Below are 15072 nucleotides of genomic sequence, written 5' to 3' on the forward strand. Positions count from 1 at the left end.
AGATTTTCACCAAATTTACAAAAGCATGCTTTCGGGACCAAGCCGCTGCTCCTGCCGCAAATTTGGTGAAAATCCATCCAGCGGTTTGGGCTCTAGGCGTAAGGAAAGTTTTTTCCCCATTCAGTCTATGAGAAAATAAGACATTTTGGGACCCCCCCTGAAATTTCCTCCCCTTGACCAAACCTCACCAAACTTTGCAATAAAATTCAGAGTGGGCCATATACTTTTTTTTGCAAAATTTGGTGTGGATTCGTTCATGGGGAGCGAAGTTATAAGCCGCCCAAAAAGTGCTCTTCCTATGGGTTTAGCAACTTAGCCATAACTACACGGCCCCTACCGTGGCCGTGTAATTAGTTACAACACCGTCCCTCCCCCTTATTTTTGCCACTGTCAATGTTCTACTTACATCCATGGCTCAGTTCGAGTCCTCGGCATTGACTCTCCCTCAACCGAGCAGTTCGCCTTCTGTCCACAGGGTACCTGCGGGGACCGGGCAGGAATTTCATGGGGTTACCTGCCAACCGTATCCTTTATTACGTGATTTGTTGAGCACCGTTCTCCAAGGGAAGCTCTGCGGTCTTCTGACTAATGGCAGGAGCATCCAAAGGTCAGGGACTCTGGACCTGCTACCAACATGTGCTCTAGCACCTTGAAGCGTCACTTGTGCTAGATGAAATTACCAATAAAGGTCAGACTCAAGGAATATGGCAAAATACTACTTTATTCTCAAGTAAAAAAAGCCGGGTCAACTGACAATCATCAGACAGATGCTCGCACACTCACACATAAACTTGATTACACAGGGGTCTTATGCTTATACCCCAATATGTGTCATTTATGACATCATCCTACATGGCAAACTACTAGCGGGAGGGATGGGATTAGGGGAACATATCCACTTATAGAATACATATGGGTTAATACTTCATTGGCTGTCTTATCTGTAAGACAACCCGCGAACTATGTTTAAATAAGTGTAATACTGATTATAGCAAATAAAACGACAGTGGGTTGGTCTACGCAACATTTTATAGCAGGTTTCCCCACAAACCCACTGATTGGTTGCCATTCTCACCCAACCTTGGACTTTCAAATTGGCTAGCAGCACATGAGCCACTGAAACCCAGATGCTTGGATCACGTCAGATTACTCCCCACTTCCGCAATTAGTCCATCATCTCTCATCAGATCGTCCATGAGCCAAAGGTTTCCATCTGTAGTTGACCTTGTAGCCTGTTCTGTTCTAGCACATTTAAGGGAGTGAAAACACATCACTATAATGAATAGCCCTTGTTTTTTACTTCTGAGTCACATATGAAGAGACTACGAATGTGTCCATTTCAACCTCTTATTTACTGCTATTTAATTTAATTATACTGGGTGTGTTGCTCCTTTTGGCCTGTAGAGACTTGCTCACTCTACCTTGCACAGACTTTATACACTTTTATTTGTCCAATACTTGGCTCTTGCAGATGTTTTCTTCTTCCTTAATCTTAGAAAAATATGTCTCATGTCCATGACTCACCCGTCTGCCTCCCTTCCTGCTTTGCAGCTGTTTCTTGAAATAGCATCCTTGATCTCAAGCCAACATTGACTCCTCTTTATTTTGCACACAAAGCTGTTCTGCCAGCGTCTCATGACTTTCCAACCCTGGACGGCATTTGAGGTAGTTGAATTGAATATTTACACAAGATGGCGTCCATTTTCCAATAATGTCCGTCCTTGCCACGTTATATATTCCTCTATAGCCCAAGGCATAAAATAAGTGGTATCGCATCGCAGTTTGCGATACAATACAGCTTATTTGCTTTATATTTCAATAATCAAGTCGCAGTAACTGCGACATGATTTACGGAGCAAAGATCATAAGTATGGGTTGCCTGGCCTGTGCTTCAGTGCACAGGCGAGGCTGAGGGCCAGGCCCCGGGCTACGCTGATACATTGCATCAATGTGTGCGCCGAGGCAATGTCCCTTCCTGTGGAAATCCCTGCAGCACCAGCGCATGGAGAACAAGGTAAATGCATCTCCATTTACAGCGCCCATGATCGCAAACTCTGCTGTCTACATTTCACAATAGAACCCCCAGACCCCTGTCCATGTCTTGGTGGGGGATGCAGCAGAACATGTATTTGTGGGGCCTCTGCTCCCCACCCTCAGCGCAGAGTAAACAGTGCAGATTTATAGACCAGCTATTTCCCCTGAGGCTGAGAGTGAACACAGGAGGTGCCTGAGCAGGAAGGGGGTGGGGAGCAGGCAGACACCTTCAAGGGGTTTGTGCCGTACATTAGACAAGTGCTGATGTGAGAAGCAGCTACCGAGATTGGTAAAGTAGCTCAGTGGGTTAGCGTACCTGCTACTAAGCTATGCATGTGACTTGTCAGGTTGATATTTCAGCTTCTTTCCCAGAGAGGAGGCCGAGGTTACAACTCGTTGGTAGGATCCATGGTGTACCACCTTAATGCCTTTGAAGCATGGGTCTGCAATGATTTACTGCCGTCCCGCACTTCAAAAAACGCTTAGAACACCTTGGTCCTGCAGGCTGTGTACGTGGCTAGCACAGCCCAGCATTGATAACAAAGCGTGCATCCATATTGCCTTCTAATGTTCTTTGAAGAGCAGGACTGCAGTGATCTGCTGCCAGACAGCACTTTAAATAACATTGAGAAGGTTGTATACGTGCATGCAATTCTGCCTACATTTGAAAATCAAAAACCATTAGATTTGTGCGGGTCACAGCATCTATAATTACTATAAACTCTTTCCTTGACTCAGTGCTTCACAACAATTACTTTTAAGGTTTGCCAATAGCACACTCAATACTTAAAGCCATGTGACAAGAAATACTGTGATCTACTTATTGATTAACCCAGGCGTTCTGCTTATTTATATGCAGTGTGGAGAAAATGGTAATTCCGACATGAATGTAACATGTACCAACTAAAAACACATCATGAAAATGAGACAGTTTGAATGTTCTTCTCTTGTAATTAAGACAGACTTGGGTACTCAGCTGGTGCTTTATTTGGGCTTTAATACAAAACAGCCAATTCCTAATCAGTTCTGATCACTATTAACAAACTGGTGTTCATTCTTAAAATGCACTGGTGAGGGCACTCTGACATTTGACGACTGTGCATCATTGTGTACCCTTTCTCTCTTGCGCATCCTCTGATTACTGCTGAGGGAAGAAGTGCACTGCTTTTATTGCTGGCTTTGATAATCCAAGAGGCTTCATGCTCCTTCCCAGAGACCTGGAGAAGAGCATGAAAACACACAGGCTCCGAGACTATCCTGGAAGTTAGGCAGGTCTAACTATGTGGGGTTATGTGCCATCAAGTGTCTGTGAATAACCTTTATCCTACCCGATGATTGGCAGAAGATATATTATTCCCAGCCGTTTGCTAGCAGTCAGCCCAGCACTGATAGCACAACCTGCTAGCAATACCATTCAGTATTAGCACTGGGGCACTATGTGCCCTGGTGCAAAAATGTAGTGAAAATGCACCTTTTTTGCACTAGGGCAATTTTTGCCCTGGTGCTTTTAATATGCCAAACTGCACTTGTCGAGGTGCAATGGGTTTTGATGTATCTCAGTGTTTTTAAAAATAGGGCAAACTTTGCCATAGTTCTAATGCCGTGCAAACTTTTCACTTGCACCGGTGCAATGTTTCTGTAATCTAGCTCCATATCTGTTTAGGTGGGTGGGATAGATGGCACTTGTAGAAGTTGCAGCGTCCATGCAGGTCGGGTGGTATGGACAGTGACATGGTAGGGAAAAGGTGGAGCGAATAGGGAACGGTGGGCACACGAGTCAGAAGTCATGCGCGCCACACCTTTACTGAAGTAGTATCATGGCAATAGATTGGGATAAGGCTCCCACGCTCCGGGGATGTACAATCTCCATTGTAGGACACTAGCCAATGGTGAGGCGGCGTATTGAAGGTGGGCAAGTTGCAGTGCTGGCAGCCTGGTGATGGGGGACCATCATAGAATGGTGGTGAGGGTCTGCAGGCATGCTTCTTCCAGACTTGGTGGTCAGGCTGGGCAACAGGTCTCTATCGGAGTCAAGGTGATATTCATCCTGGCAGAGACGACATACATCCGCCTTGACTTCAGGCCTTAACTGATATATAGATTTCAGTGCACAAGCAGGAACATTTAATTGCTTTCCTCGCTGATTAATAAAGTGGGGCTGGAGCTATCTTATTAAGCAGCCATGTTGTCTTCTGCTCCTACAGCAGTGTTGCCTGTATTACTGTACCTTCTCTTGCGGATGCTCTTTAGTGTCAAGTTAGGTAAGTAATCAGAACTGCCGTCTAAAGGAAATCGACTCTTGGTTTGGGCAACCTTCAAAAAAGAATACACTATAATTATTATAGACATACAGAAAAGTACTAATGTGTAAGGAGAAAATGTGAATTATGATCATTTGCTTGGTTTATATTTCCTTACATAGATGCACAGGATTTCAACATCAAGCTGAAGAGGTCAGAAAGAAATGTGACTGTGTTTAAGCAATAATACCCAAACGTGCAGGCTTCCTCAAGCGGTTATAGTCTATAGACAAGTTAGATATCCTAAGCGAGGGCTTTTAACAAGGTCCCAGGCACTGTTACTACCCCAGGAAAGCCCACATAGGATTGGTCTATACCTAGGCTTAGTATCCCAGCATAACATCCAAGGTGTGAACAACATTTTTCTTTAACATGAGGAGTAGCACTGCAGAGAGCATGTGTAATTTCTTATATAAAACAAATAATCCAAGATGGCAACCATAGAAATCAGGCAGGGGACTGCTGGAATACCTTCTCCTTTTTCGAGGTGCACTGTGTACAGTACAGCAATGAAAATAACAGGTAGAGATAACAGCGTGCCTGCATTTAAGTGGACATTGGGAGGTGTAGAGCACAGGGAAGCAATGCAGGGGAAAATGGAGGGGTTTCAGGAAGGCACATGCGGGGGCCTTGCACAGAATGTAAGACCTTTCCAGTGTATAAGGCCTGCCTTCTGAGCCCTCCAATTGGCTGAGGTGCGCTGTCTGGATGTGTTGGGATGCAAGTTCCACATCCTAGTCAGGCGAAGAGATTTAGACTGTAAAAATATATTAGCAGGTCTCCTAGTGCTAGCAGTTCTTGTTGGGCGTGGCAGAATGTGCATCTACCCATTTGTAGATAGCTTTGACACATATTAGAAACACCATATAGCCATACAGAATGAGCAATAATGTATCCACGTTGCAGTTGCAGAGGTTAAAGGCATGGTGATGTATCTTGCATTTAGCAGTAGTGTACAGTCTTCTGTTTTAAGGGATGTGCGAGTAGGTAACTGACATAGGTAGGAGTATGAGATGGAGTCAGAGAAGTGTTGTGGTAAAGGCGAGGTCTAGGGGCTACAGTAGCAGGAGTTCCACCATGTTGGATTTTAGGGCATGTTGCAGGATGCATTTTTGAAAGTATTGAGAAATAGGCTCAACGTAGAACTGCGGCCCTGTCCATTTAATCATGAGACAAGTCTCCCTTCCTTCCCCCCAGAGAGAGGTTATGATGTCAAGGTCACACGCAGCTGCACTGTGTCGATAACATTGTCGATAACAGTAAGTGAGTCCAGCAGCAGTGCTCAGAGGAGCTGGGAAAGGACCGTTGGTCCAGGGAAGAAGGGTAGTGATGTGCCTTTTGAATGCTACATTCATGTGGTGAGCAGGGAATATGGTAACAATGTATTTGGTAGTTAATCAACTCCTGTGTTTAAATAATGTGTGACCAATAGGGTAAAGGGCTAGAGGGGATAATTAGAATTGTGTATAGGTGTTAGCTAATGGAGAGTGAGGATCATGTTGTAATCTTTTTTATGCATAGTTTTGTTAACTTGTGGTTTTCTGCTATAAAAGATGTAACTCCTTTGTGTAGGCCGAGCTCCGTTTTAGTTCAGTTCGATGGGACCGTCTGATACTTTTGCAAGTAATACAACTTTGCTTTCCTTGCAAACGGTGCATTGATTATTTGGCCTTTTTGGGATTGTTTTTATTGGTCGGGTTTTGGGTCATTCACCCTACAGATGCAAACAGTTCACGTGAAACCACATATGAAATGACTAAAAATAGTGACTGTCTTCTTTATCCGCAGGGAGGAGACAGAGACGAGGGTTCTCTGCAGGTGGAGGGTGGATGGCTTTTATTACCCAGGTGAGCCTCCTGTTGCGTCATTCGATCACATATGCAATCTGCAATAAAGTTGGATACTGATAATTAGCCTCTTTCCATTTAGATCTGATTTGTTACTGACATTATCATTGTTTTTCCAGGTCATGTTATGAAGACAGCAAAAAGTAAGCATGTTTTGGTTTGTTTTGATATGGGCATCTTACAAGAGACTGAAAAGCACTTCCTGATCCCAATGGTGGACTCTTCTTCCAAACGCTCCAAAGTAAGCATTTCTTGCACTGCTTCATGTTATATGTTATACTTACATAAAATTGCCATACTTTAAATAATGCAAAAATAACTAGACATGGTATATTGCTATTTTGTTCCCTTGCCATATTCATTTTTGAGATATGAGCATATTTACAATGGAAACACAAGGGGGCAAATAGCTTGGTGGGAAGAAAAGTCCCAGTTAAACAAAATCTAGTTGCACTGTAATTGGTTCAGTATTGCACTCCAAGGACTATGTTACAAAAGGTGTGTGACCTGCGCACGCGCCACCGAATAGCTATACTTGATGACGTATTGCCTCGCTTTCAGCGCCGGCTACACACCTTGGCATTAGAGAAGGTGTTCCAACAGTAAGTGTGTCTACGCCACTAACACATTCACTGGAGGGGGGGGTCGTTGTATTAGTGGCATGGATATTATTCCCATTCCCATTACAGATTGGGTGGTGTACCTCTATTGAAAGGTGACAATAAATGGGTTCCATGTCTTAAAATCGCTGCAAAAATGCCATGGTTTTTTGTGCCACAATCATGTAAAGGATGCGGGGGACACCTCCGCAACCCCCGGACCCATTATACCATTTAAGTGGCGCAGGGGACACCTCCAGCACCCCTTAAATGGTAGAATGTGGTACACCTTTACCGGGTCAAACCACTGCATTTTTGCCGCAATTATTTTTACTGGCAGCATTTTTGCTGCAATTTTATTACCTAATACCAATAAATGGACAACAGAAATACAGAAACTATAGCAGTGCCAGAAGAGGACATCAAGAATAGTGTGCTCCTATCCTGTGAAAAACAGGAGGGTGATAGCAATGGTGTTACCTCCACCCCGTTCACCCTCCGCTGCCTGTCACAGCCCTGTCCTCCCCCACATGGTCAACGTCACCCCTCCAGCTACCTGCCCAATAGAATTTACAAATGCCCATGTGTGCGGTTCCCTCCCACCCAAGCAATCTGTAAACACTGTGGGGCCTACTCCTTCACAACACTGGCTTCTGACACCCACCTCCAAGCAGCCTCGGTAACACATTAACTAATACTCTGGTTTTAACCCATGTCACATAGGTACTTCCCATGTTTTCTGCCTCACCCACAGCCACGTCCCTTCGTCAAGGCCCTCTTTGACAGGAGGGTTGGGCAGAGCTGGGTTATTCTAGCACCACCCACCACTTCAGTCAAACAAGGCCCCAGTCCTAGCCCCTTCTATCGACAGAGGTGTGAGGGATGTAGCAGGCTGGCTTTGAAAGGGGTGTGTGGGCAGGAGCGCATACTCTTTGTGTGAAACAGAGAATGCCAAACAAGGTTGTGCAGAGCTAGACTCACCATGCTCATTAGGCATACTACAATCTGGCTTCAGTGTGTTGTCTGGTCACAGGGAACATGGTTTTACTTTGCTTACTGTGCAAATTGGAATGTGCACATAAGGTTTTAATTGGACGCCTGGAACCAGACTTCCCTGTTTTAGCTGAGAGAACTTGTATTTACCCTTAGTGTGCTATCTTGCCCTACCAGATTCTGTCCTTAGCTTGATAGTTGTGCATACTGCCTTTTACTCTTGATGTGTTGTCTGGCAGAGTATAATCCACCCTTGTTCCACTTATTTGATCTATAGAGTCCATCATTTTCTGTGAAACCTCTGAATGCTGAAATCTATCTTGACCTGTCAGAATCTGGCCAGATCGTGATAACTGTACCTCTTGAATCTGGCCTTGATGTGGTAGCTCAAGGTTCTGGAGTCTGGCATGTCTGAGCTAACTGAGCATCATATAATGTAGCGCTATTTTGTCAACGGAGCATAATCGAGTCTGGCGCAGCTGTGCTCACTGGGTTTCATGGACAGGCACGGCTGTGAAAGCGGGGTATATTGAAATCTGTGTATGCTTTGAAAATTCGACCTGCTAAATCTGGCTTTACTATGCTATGTGGTCACACTAGAATCTGAGCTTACTGTTCAAACTGGACATATGGCATTTAACCAAACTAATAAGATATTAGGTCTGGACAATGGATCTGGTCTTACTGCAGTAACCAGGCTTAGTAGAATCTGTCAAAGGCACACTAACTTGGGATAAATGAATCTGCCACAGATGTGCTAATTATGTCTAATGGAAATTCGCACTGCTGTACTAACTGGGCCTATGGATTCTGAGTGCTAACTGGCAAACTACAAGCTGTCCATACTGCGCTACTGGGTGTATCAATGTAACACAAAGCGTGATATGGTTCAAAAGTAGCTTTATTCTTGTCAGACTGGGCAATTCAATACACGCCTACATGTCTGAAGGAATTTGCTGCTGTTCTGCTAGATTGGTAGGTGTGTGACTTTCCTGTGCAGATTGCACCTACCTTTCATGCATCTTTGTTGCATTGGGTTGTGCCAATTCCTTTGTGTACAACTAAAGGTTTCCAATTTCGCATAAAGACAGTATTTTTCAATGGGAGCCGTACTTCCTGTAAATAGAGAGCATGGCCTTTTCTTTTGTGGTAGTAAATGAATATGTAACTCAGATTCACATATATGCAACCTTCAGTTATGTCATGAAACACGTCAGTGATCTTGAAAAGCGGCAGGAGTACTACTAGAGATTGAGTGGTATAGTGGTCACACATGGTCTTGAAAGTGGACTTCCACTCAACCCCTTTTCTGGATCCTTACCACATTTTACAATCCTTGTACATCCAATTTAGTGAACTTGAAGGTATATCCCGAACTTAAGTGATGTGGTTGGGAATGAGTGGTTGCTGGTACTTATTGTTGATCATGATTGGGTTTAACTCGTTGTAGCCAATACACAGCTAGACCTCTCCAGATCCCATCTTTATGAAAAAGGTCAGGGCCCCAGGATGCAAGGACAAGCCTACATATGTCTTTAGAACTTCTTCTGCCATTTGTCCACAAATGCCTTGAGAACTGATGTAAATCATGTTCCATAGATCCAATACGCAGGTAAGTAATATATATGGTACGTTTATTACTTGTTACAGCGCCATCCTTATTACGTTGATGGTAAGCGAATGACACCGGCACATCCCACCCGGCCACAATAGTCAACCCCAACTGTCAAACATAGAACGTAGCCTCCAGTCATACACTGCACGTTCCAAGCTACGCTCAACAACCTCACGCGCACCTCACAGCACACGTAATATACATTACGACAAGAACTTTGACTTCTTCCACAGTTAGCAAGTAGATTTGTCAGTGCAGAATGTTCTCATCTGGCTTCTGTTGGGAAGAATGCTTGATATTCGAGTGGAATATGACTCGGCGCAGCAACTATGGCACGGTATGCTGGAGTTATCACATGTTGACAGTTTTGAGATGAAAAATTCACCTTTTGCCTAACCCATGCAGGATTGTGACAGGACATGTTTGAAGTGCATGTGTTGCTGTTGAGCTTGGATGCACATTAATTTCCACATAATTCCAGACCACATAAAGCAATGGTTACATACATGATGTCCCCAGAAGACCTGGGAAATCCATCTACAGTATGAATTGGCGCAGACAGGCATAGACCTCAAAAACATGGGTCTTTAGCTTTTTCTAGCAGACTTTAAATCCATGTAGTTGTCAGTTGCCCAACAGCCAATAAAGGTGGCAATTGCCACCAGGGCTGTAGTTCCCTCAAACTCAACGTGTACGTAGATGTGCGGGAATGGTGTAATCAAAGGAGAGGTACGTGGGAAACACAGGAGAAAATTAGATATGCTCAAATAGAAGGTCTGCATTATCTTTGGCATTTCCCAAATGCAAAAAAGGCGTCTTGTACAAAGGAGCCCGGGTTCCCACGGTACATGTATAGGCCTCCAAAGAACCTCAAAGAGAAGGGAGAGGACCACAGAGCTAACTTTCCATGGGGTATGTTCTTCTGTGGCTTGAGTCTTAATGGGGATTGGCAGAATACCCGGAAAGAAGACAATGGACGACTACTTTCACTTTCAGGTTTCATTCTTCCAAACTGGTGGGCCCGGACTATCTTCTTTATTCATGGTGCCCTGTTAATAAGTTCTTTGATAGTGGTTGGGGCATGGTGCACATACACCAGAGCACCCGGAATTTCACCCAGAAGCCCATGCTGAATGACCATCATCTAAGCATTTTGGGAGCAGTTGAGCTCCGGAACTACTTTCTGGAATTGTGAAAGACATGAAAACAAGTGCAGGGTATTATAAAGGAAATTATCCACTTCACCATTGTATTATATTGGATATATTGGATTGGATGTACAAGTAAGCAACTCTTCGCTCTTCTATGTAACTGCCTCCTTCAACACCACATTCTCATTCTACTACCTTCTCTGCCTTCTAAGAACCTTACCTCTGAAAATACTGCTGGTGGCTGAGATACAACACATCTACTTCCTTCTAACATGCAACAGGTCATCAAACTAATGACCATATAACAAATTATTGTATGAACACAATAGGAAAAGAAACAAAGATTTAAAGAAAAGCTGAACCAAAGTGTAAAACTGAAAAACCTCTGCATGGTGGTTATTTAAGAACCGAACACCATGAATGAACAGGAAGCTGCATGAAAGTCTGGGTGAGAATGATCTCACTTTCACCACACTCTCATTATTCCACACTTCACCACTGTCCAATCTCACTGCGCTGCCATAATCCTTTCTAACTATCTTTTCAGATGAATATCTGGAATCCCACTTCCTCCCTTTCCTTGGCAGCTTAATTTTTACTTCATCTCCTGGCACCAGTGCCACCCGTCTACCGCCAAACTGCTGATCATACCTCACCATGGACAACTCACCACTTCTTTCTATTCTGTCCCTGGCATCTTCAACCCCACACTCCACAATCCTTGACTTCCTTATTCATCCAGTCATCATCAACGTTTTGGGTTTAGGACCTCTTAACATCTCAAACGGAGTAACACCATGAGGCATAACACAACATTTGGAAAACTCTCCTCATCAATGCCTCCTGCCAGTTTTCTGAACCGGGATTACCGGCCCAGCCCTTTAAGACGAGGTAGCAATACTTTGAGATCGATGGGGATGCAGAAGATACTCAAACATCAATAATCAGACTAACTCAGAAAGTTAGTTTGCAAAGGTAGCGGGCGCCCCTCTCTCGACAGAACAAGGCCTGATAACCTGTTCAGTGGTTATTAACCACTTGAGAGTTCGCAGCCACTGCTTTTACTCACTGTGCCTTTCACAGATGGGAAATATCCATTTGCATATCAGTCTTTGTCCTGCCCAGGGGCAGTCCAGCACCGAAATGCAATGGCAATTCCAACCTGAACGAGAGTACCACCAGCAACCCCATACACGTGTTTCACCCTTGTTGGGGATCATCAGTGAGGTGAAGCTGATGCCTCTCTAAGCACAGTGAGAAAGTTGACAAAGGTTTGCTGTTTTAATGTCAATTATCTAAAGCAGGGAGTACAATGGACATCAATGGATGTCTCACAGCATGATCTCGAAGCATTTCATAAAAAACATGAGTTATATAGCAAAAACGTGTCATTACTGACGTCAACCTACGAGGCAAACTATAAAAACGTATTGGCAAAAGTGATTGGGTCTAAGGGAACATCTAGGTATACGTTCCATACTAGTCTAAGAGAGTGATAGGATTTTTAATGTCAGGTGGGGCAACTAAGCCCACCCCTCAACTAGGTCACTATGATCGTCACTAAATACACAACGTCCCATTGGTTACACAAACTATAGGGCCCTTAAGCATGAGGCCTTCTATAATTGGTTGGCACCCTTACATCTGTCAGTACTTTTCCAGCTACGCCTGTAGCACGCAGGCTGATCTCCAGGTGCTGGTGGGTTGGTCTTGATCATCGCTTCCCACCAATAAGCATATCATCTATCAACACCTCAGTGGTCTGCACGTCAATTAAGGCACTCAGCCTTGAAAATATTCCTTGCTCTGGAGAATACGAGGGAGTAGAGGCATAGGTGTGGTTTGTCATTATTGTCCATTTTCACCCCTCCATGTGACTGAAGACCATGAATTTTAGCTCTTGGTGTATTTAAAATACTATTATTTAATGGACCTCTGACGTCTTCCTTGTTTTCGTGAACTTCTTCTGAATAGGAGTTTGTTCTTTCACACGTTTGTAGCTAATGTCTGATCATTCAAGTTCTTGGCGTCCTTGGCTTCTTGGGGCTGGTCCAGCCTCTCCCTTTCTAAGATTAATTCCTGTAATTCAATTGCTTTTCAACTGCGACACACTGGAAAAGACTTTCCTTTTTCTGGTACAGCTCTGGTATAATGCGTAGTGGAATCGTCCATAGTTCATTCACTACTATATACATACATTGGCACTTGCCGCAATCTATTCACTACATAGCTAGCCTCAAGAATACTTTGTCTGCTTGCGTTTCTTTGCATCTGTACACGTGTAAAATAACTTGATATCTTCATCATGTCTGTAACATAAACATCTTCATCCTGATCCCGAAATGTTACTTTTCTTTGATACTTTCTTGATGTTTATAGAATATCTATGTTCTCTTGTCTCTGCATCTCTTTTGGGTGCGTCAGTCTTGCTTCGTGTGACGCCACCAATCTGATCTTTTGCTTGTTCTTCACACTTCTTCTGGTTCTTCATTCAAATAACCATCATGTGTATGCAGGTATGGTTTTCTCAATGGGAACTTTTCTTCCAGGATTCTCCTTGGTATTGGTATTTCAACTGGTACTGCACGTACTTCACACTCTGGTTCCCAACATGTAGGTAACATGGGCGAGATGCTTGTGGTTGGGGGTACCTGGCTCCTTCTCTACATTTCATTACCACCGATTGACATCCTTATTCCATCCATGATCGTCCTATTAAATCTTTAAACACATCTGTTGCTTTGAGGATGACACAACGTAGTTTTACAATGTACTATCCCCATATCACTCAACCAAGCCTGAAATTCACGTGAAACAAACTGAGGACCATTATCACTCAACAAATTGGATGAGAACCCTTCTCTCCAAAATAACGCTCTCAAAAACATTATGCTTTTGGATGTAACATCCTTCAACACTCCCACTTCTGGCCTTTTTGGAGAGGAAATCCATCACCATTATGATGTAAACATCCCGTACATTGACAAATTTCAGCAGCCCTAACAAATCAACTGCAACCGTCTCCCAATGCATCCCAGGGATGTTCACCATTACATGGGGGATACATTGGGTTACAAACCTTATTACTGCTTCTGTAATCTACACACTCATCCACCCATTTCTCAATGAACTCCTCCATGTCTAGTTTCTCGCTTATGAAATGGTACCAACATTCTCTGTCCCCTCACACATATTCAGACTGTATACTCAGTTCTTCCTTCACTCTTCTAAACCTGCTTGAGTTCACACTTGAACTTGATATGCCCATCTTTGACATGTCTCCAATTACTAATCACTTGTTTATGTACTTCTGATACAACTCATCCCGATAACATGCTTCCTGCCGCTTCTCCTCCTTTAAGCTCCCATCTACTACAGAAATATCCCTGACGTCATCTTCCCTGAACTGTTCTTCAGAACCCTTTCTCCTCCACCGGATTCCTGGAAAAACCATCCGCCACAACATTTCCCTTCCCAGACACATGATGAACAACAAAATCCATCCCTTGTAATCTCATTACCCACTTACCAATTCTTCTCAATACTCCATCTAAACCTTTCTCATTAAAAATTGCCACCAACGACTTGTTATGTTATGTTAGTAACACTTGTAAAGCGCACTGTGACCCAGCGGTATCCTGGCACTGAGAAAGGCTACAATCCACAGGGACAGGAGGAAATGGAGGGAAATTGCAATGAAAAAAGGAAGGTCTTCAAGGATTTCCAGAATTGGGCATGGTCCTCTGTAAGCCTCAGTTCTATGGGAAGGGTATTCCAAAGAGCTGGTGCTGCGATAGAGAAAGCAGTGCCACCCACTGATTTCTTTTTTAATCTAGACACAACAAGAAGTCTTGTATTTGCTGATCAAAGGGTTCTGGCTGGAGAGTAGGGAACAGCCTTCTCCTGAAGGACAAGAGCCACGTGTTTATCCAGGGCTCGGTGGGTCACACAGAGAGCTTTATTTTTTAATTCTGTTTTACACCAGAAGTCAGTGACGATGAGATAATATGGGAGACATATGTGCATATTGCAAAAATTGTAGTACTGCACCTAGCGCTCACCTGCAAGTCAAAGGACAGAGAAGCTGCAATCCTAACTCCCAGATTTTTTACAGAGTCTACCGGAGAAGAGAGAGCACCTACGTCGGGGGGCCAAAAAACGGGGGTCCATAAAGAGCATGCAGCCGGCGGGCCGACGACCAAAATGTTGGTCTTATGACCATTTAACTAGAGACAATCTTTATTCATCCAGTCCCCTACAAGCAACCCTTCAGACGAGCTGCCGACTCTCTAGGATTCTGATGAACTCTGAGGATTGGTTGTGTATCATCAGCATATGAATAGAAATGGCAAACATTCAAATGAATCAGGCTAGCCAGGGCTGAACATAGATATAAAAAATAAAAGGCGATATCCCCGATCCCTGGTGTACTACACAGGTGATAGGCGATGGTGCAGACCGAAAAGGAAAGAGATTAAGGGTTTGAGTACAGTCTGACAGAAAAGATTCAAACCAATGAAATGCAGTTTGAGT

The 15072-nt window shown here is 43.8% G+C and overlaps 1 protein-coding gene across 1 annotated transcript in view; it reads left to right on the plus strand.

The window, feature by feature from the left end:
* The window catches only part of LOC138515593 (uncharacterized), a 522837-nt gene that overhangs the window by 236967 nt on the left and 270798 nt on the right, over nucleotides 1-15072 (plus strand). Inside the window, exons 8-9 of the mRNA XM_069630332.1 lie at nucleotides 6123-6181; nucleotides 6301-6422. Of these exons, the coding sequence (XP_069486433.1) occupies nucleotides 6123-6181; nucleotides 6301-6422 (181 nt within the window). The remainder of the gene's footprint in view (nucleotides 1-6122; nucleotides 6182-6300; nucleotides 6423-15072) is intronic.

The sequence above is a fragment of the Ambystoma mexicanum genome, chromosome 6q (assembly GCF_040938575.1).
Source record: "Ambystoma mexicanum isolate Mex_15411 chromosome 6q, UKY_AmexF1_1, whole genome shotgun sequence".
Classification (NCBI taxonomy): domain Eukaryota; kingdom Metazoa; phylum Chordata; class Amphibia; order Caudata; family Ambystomatidae; genus Ambystoma; species Ambystoma mexicanum.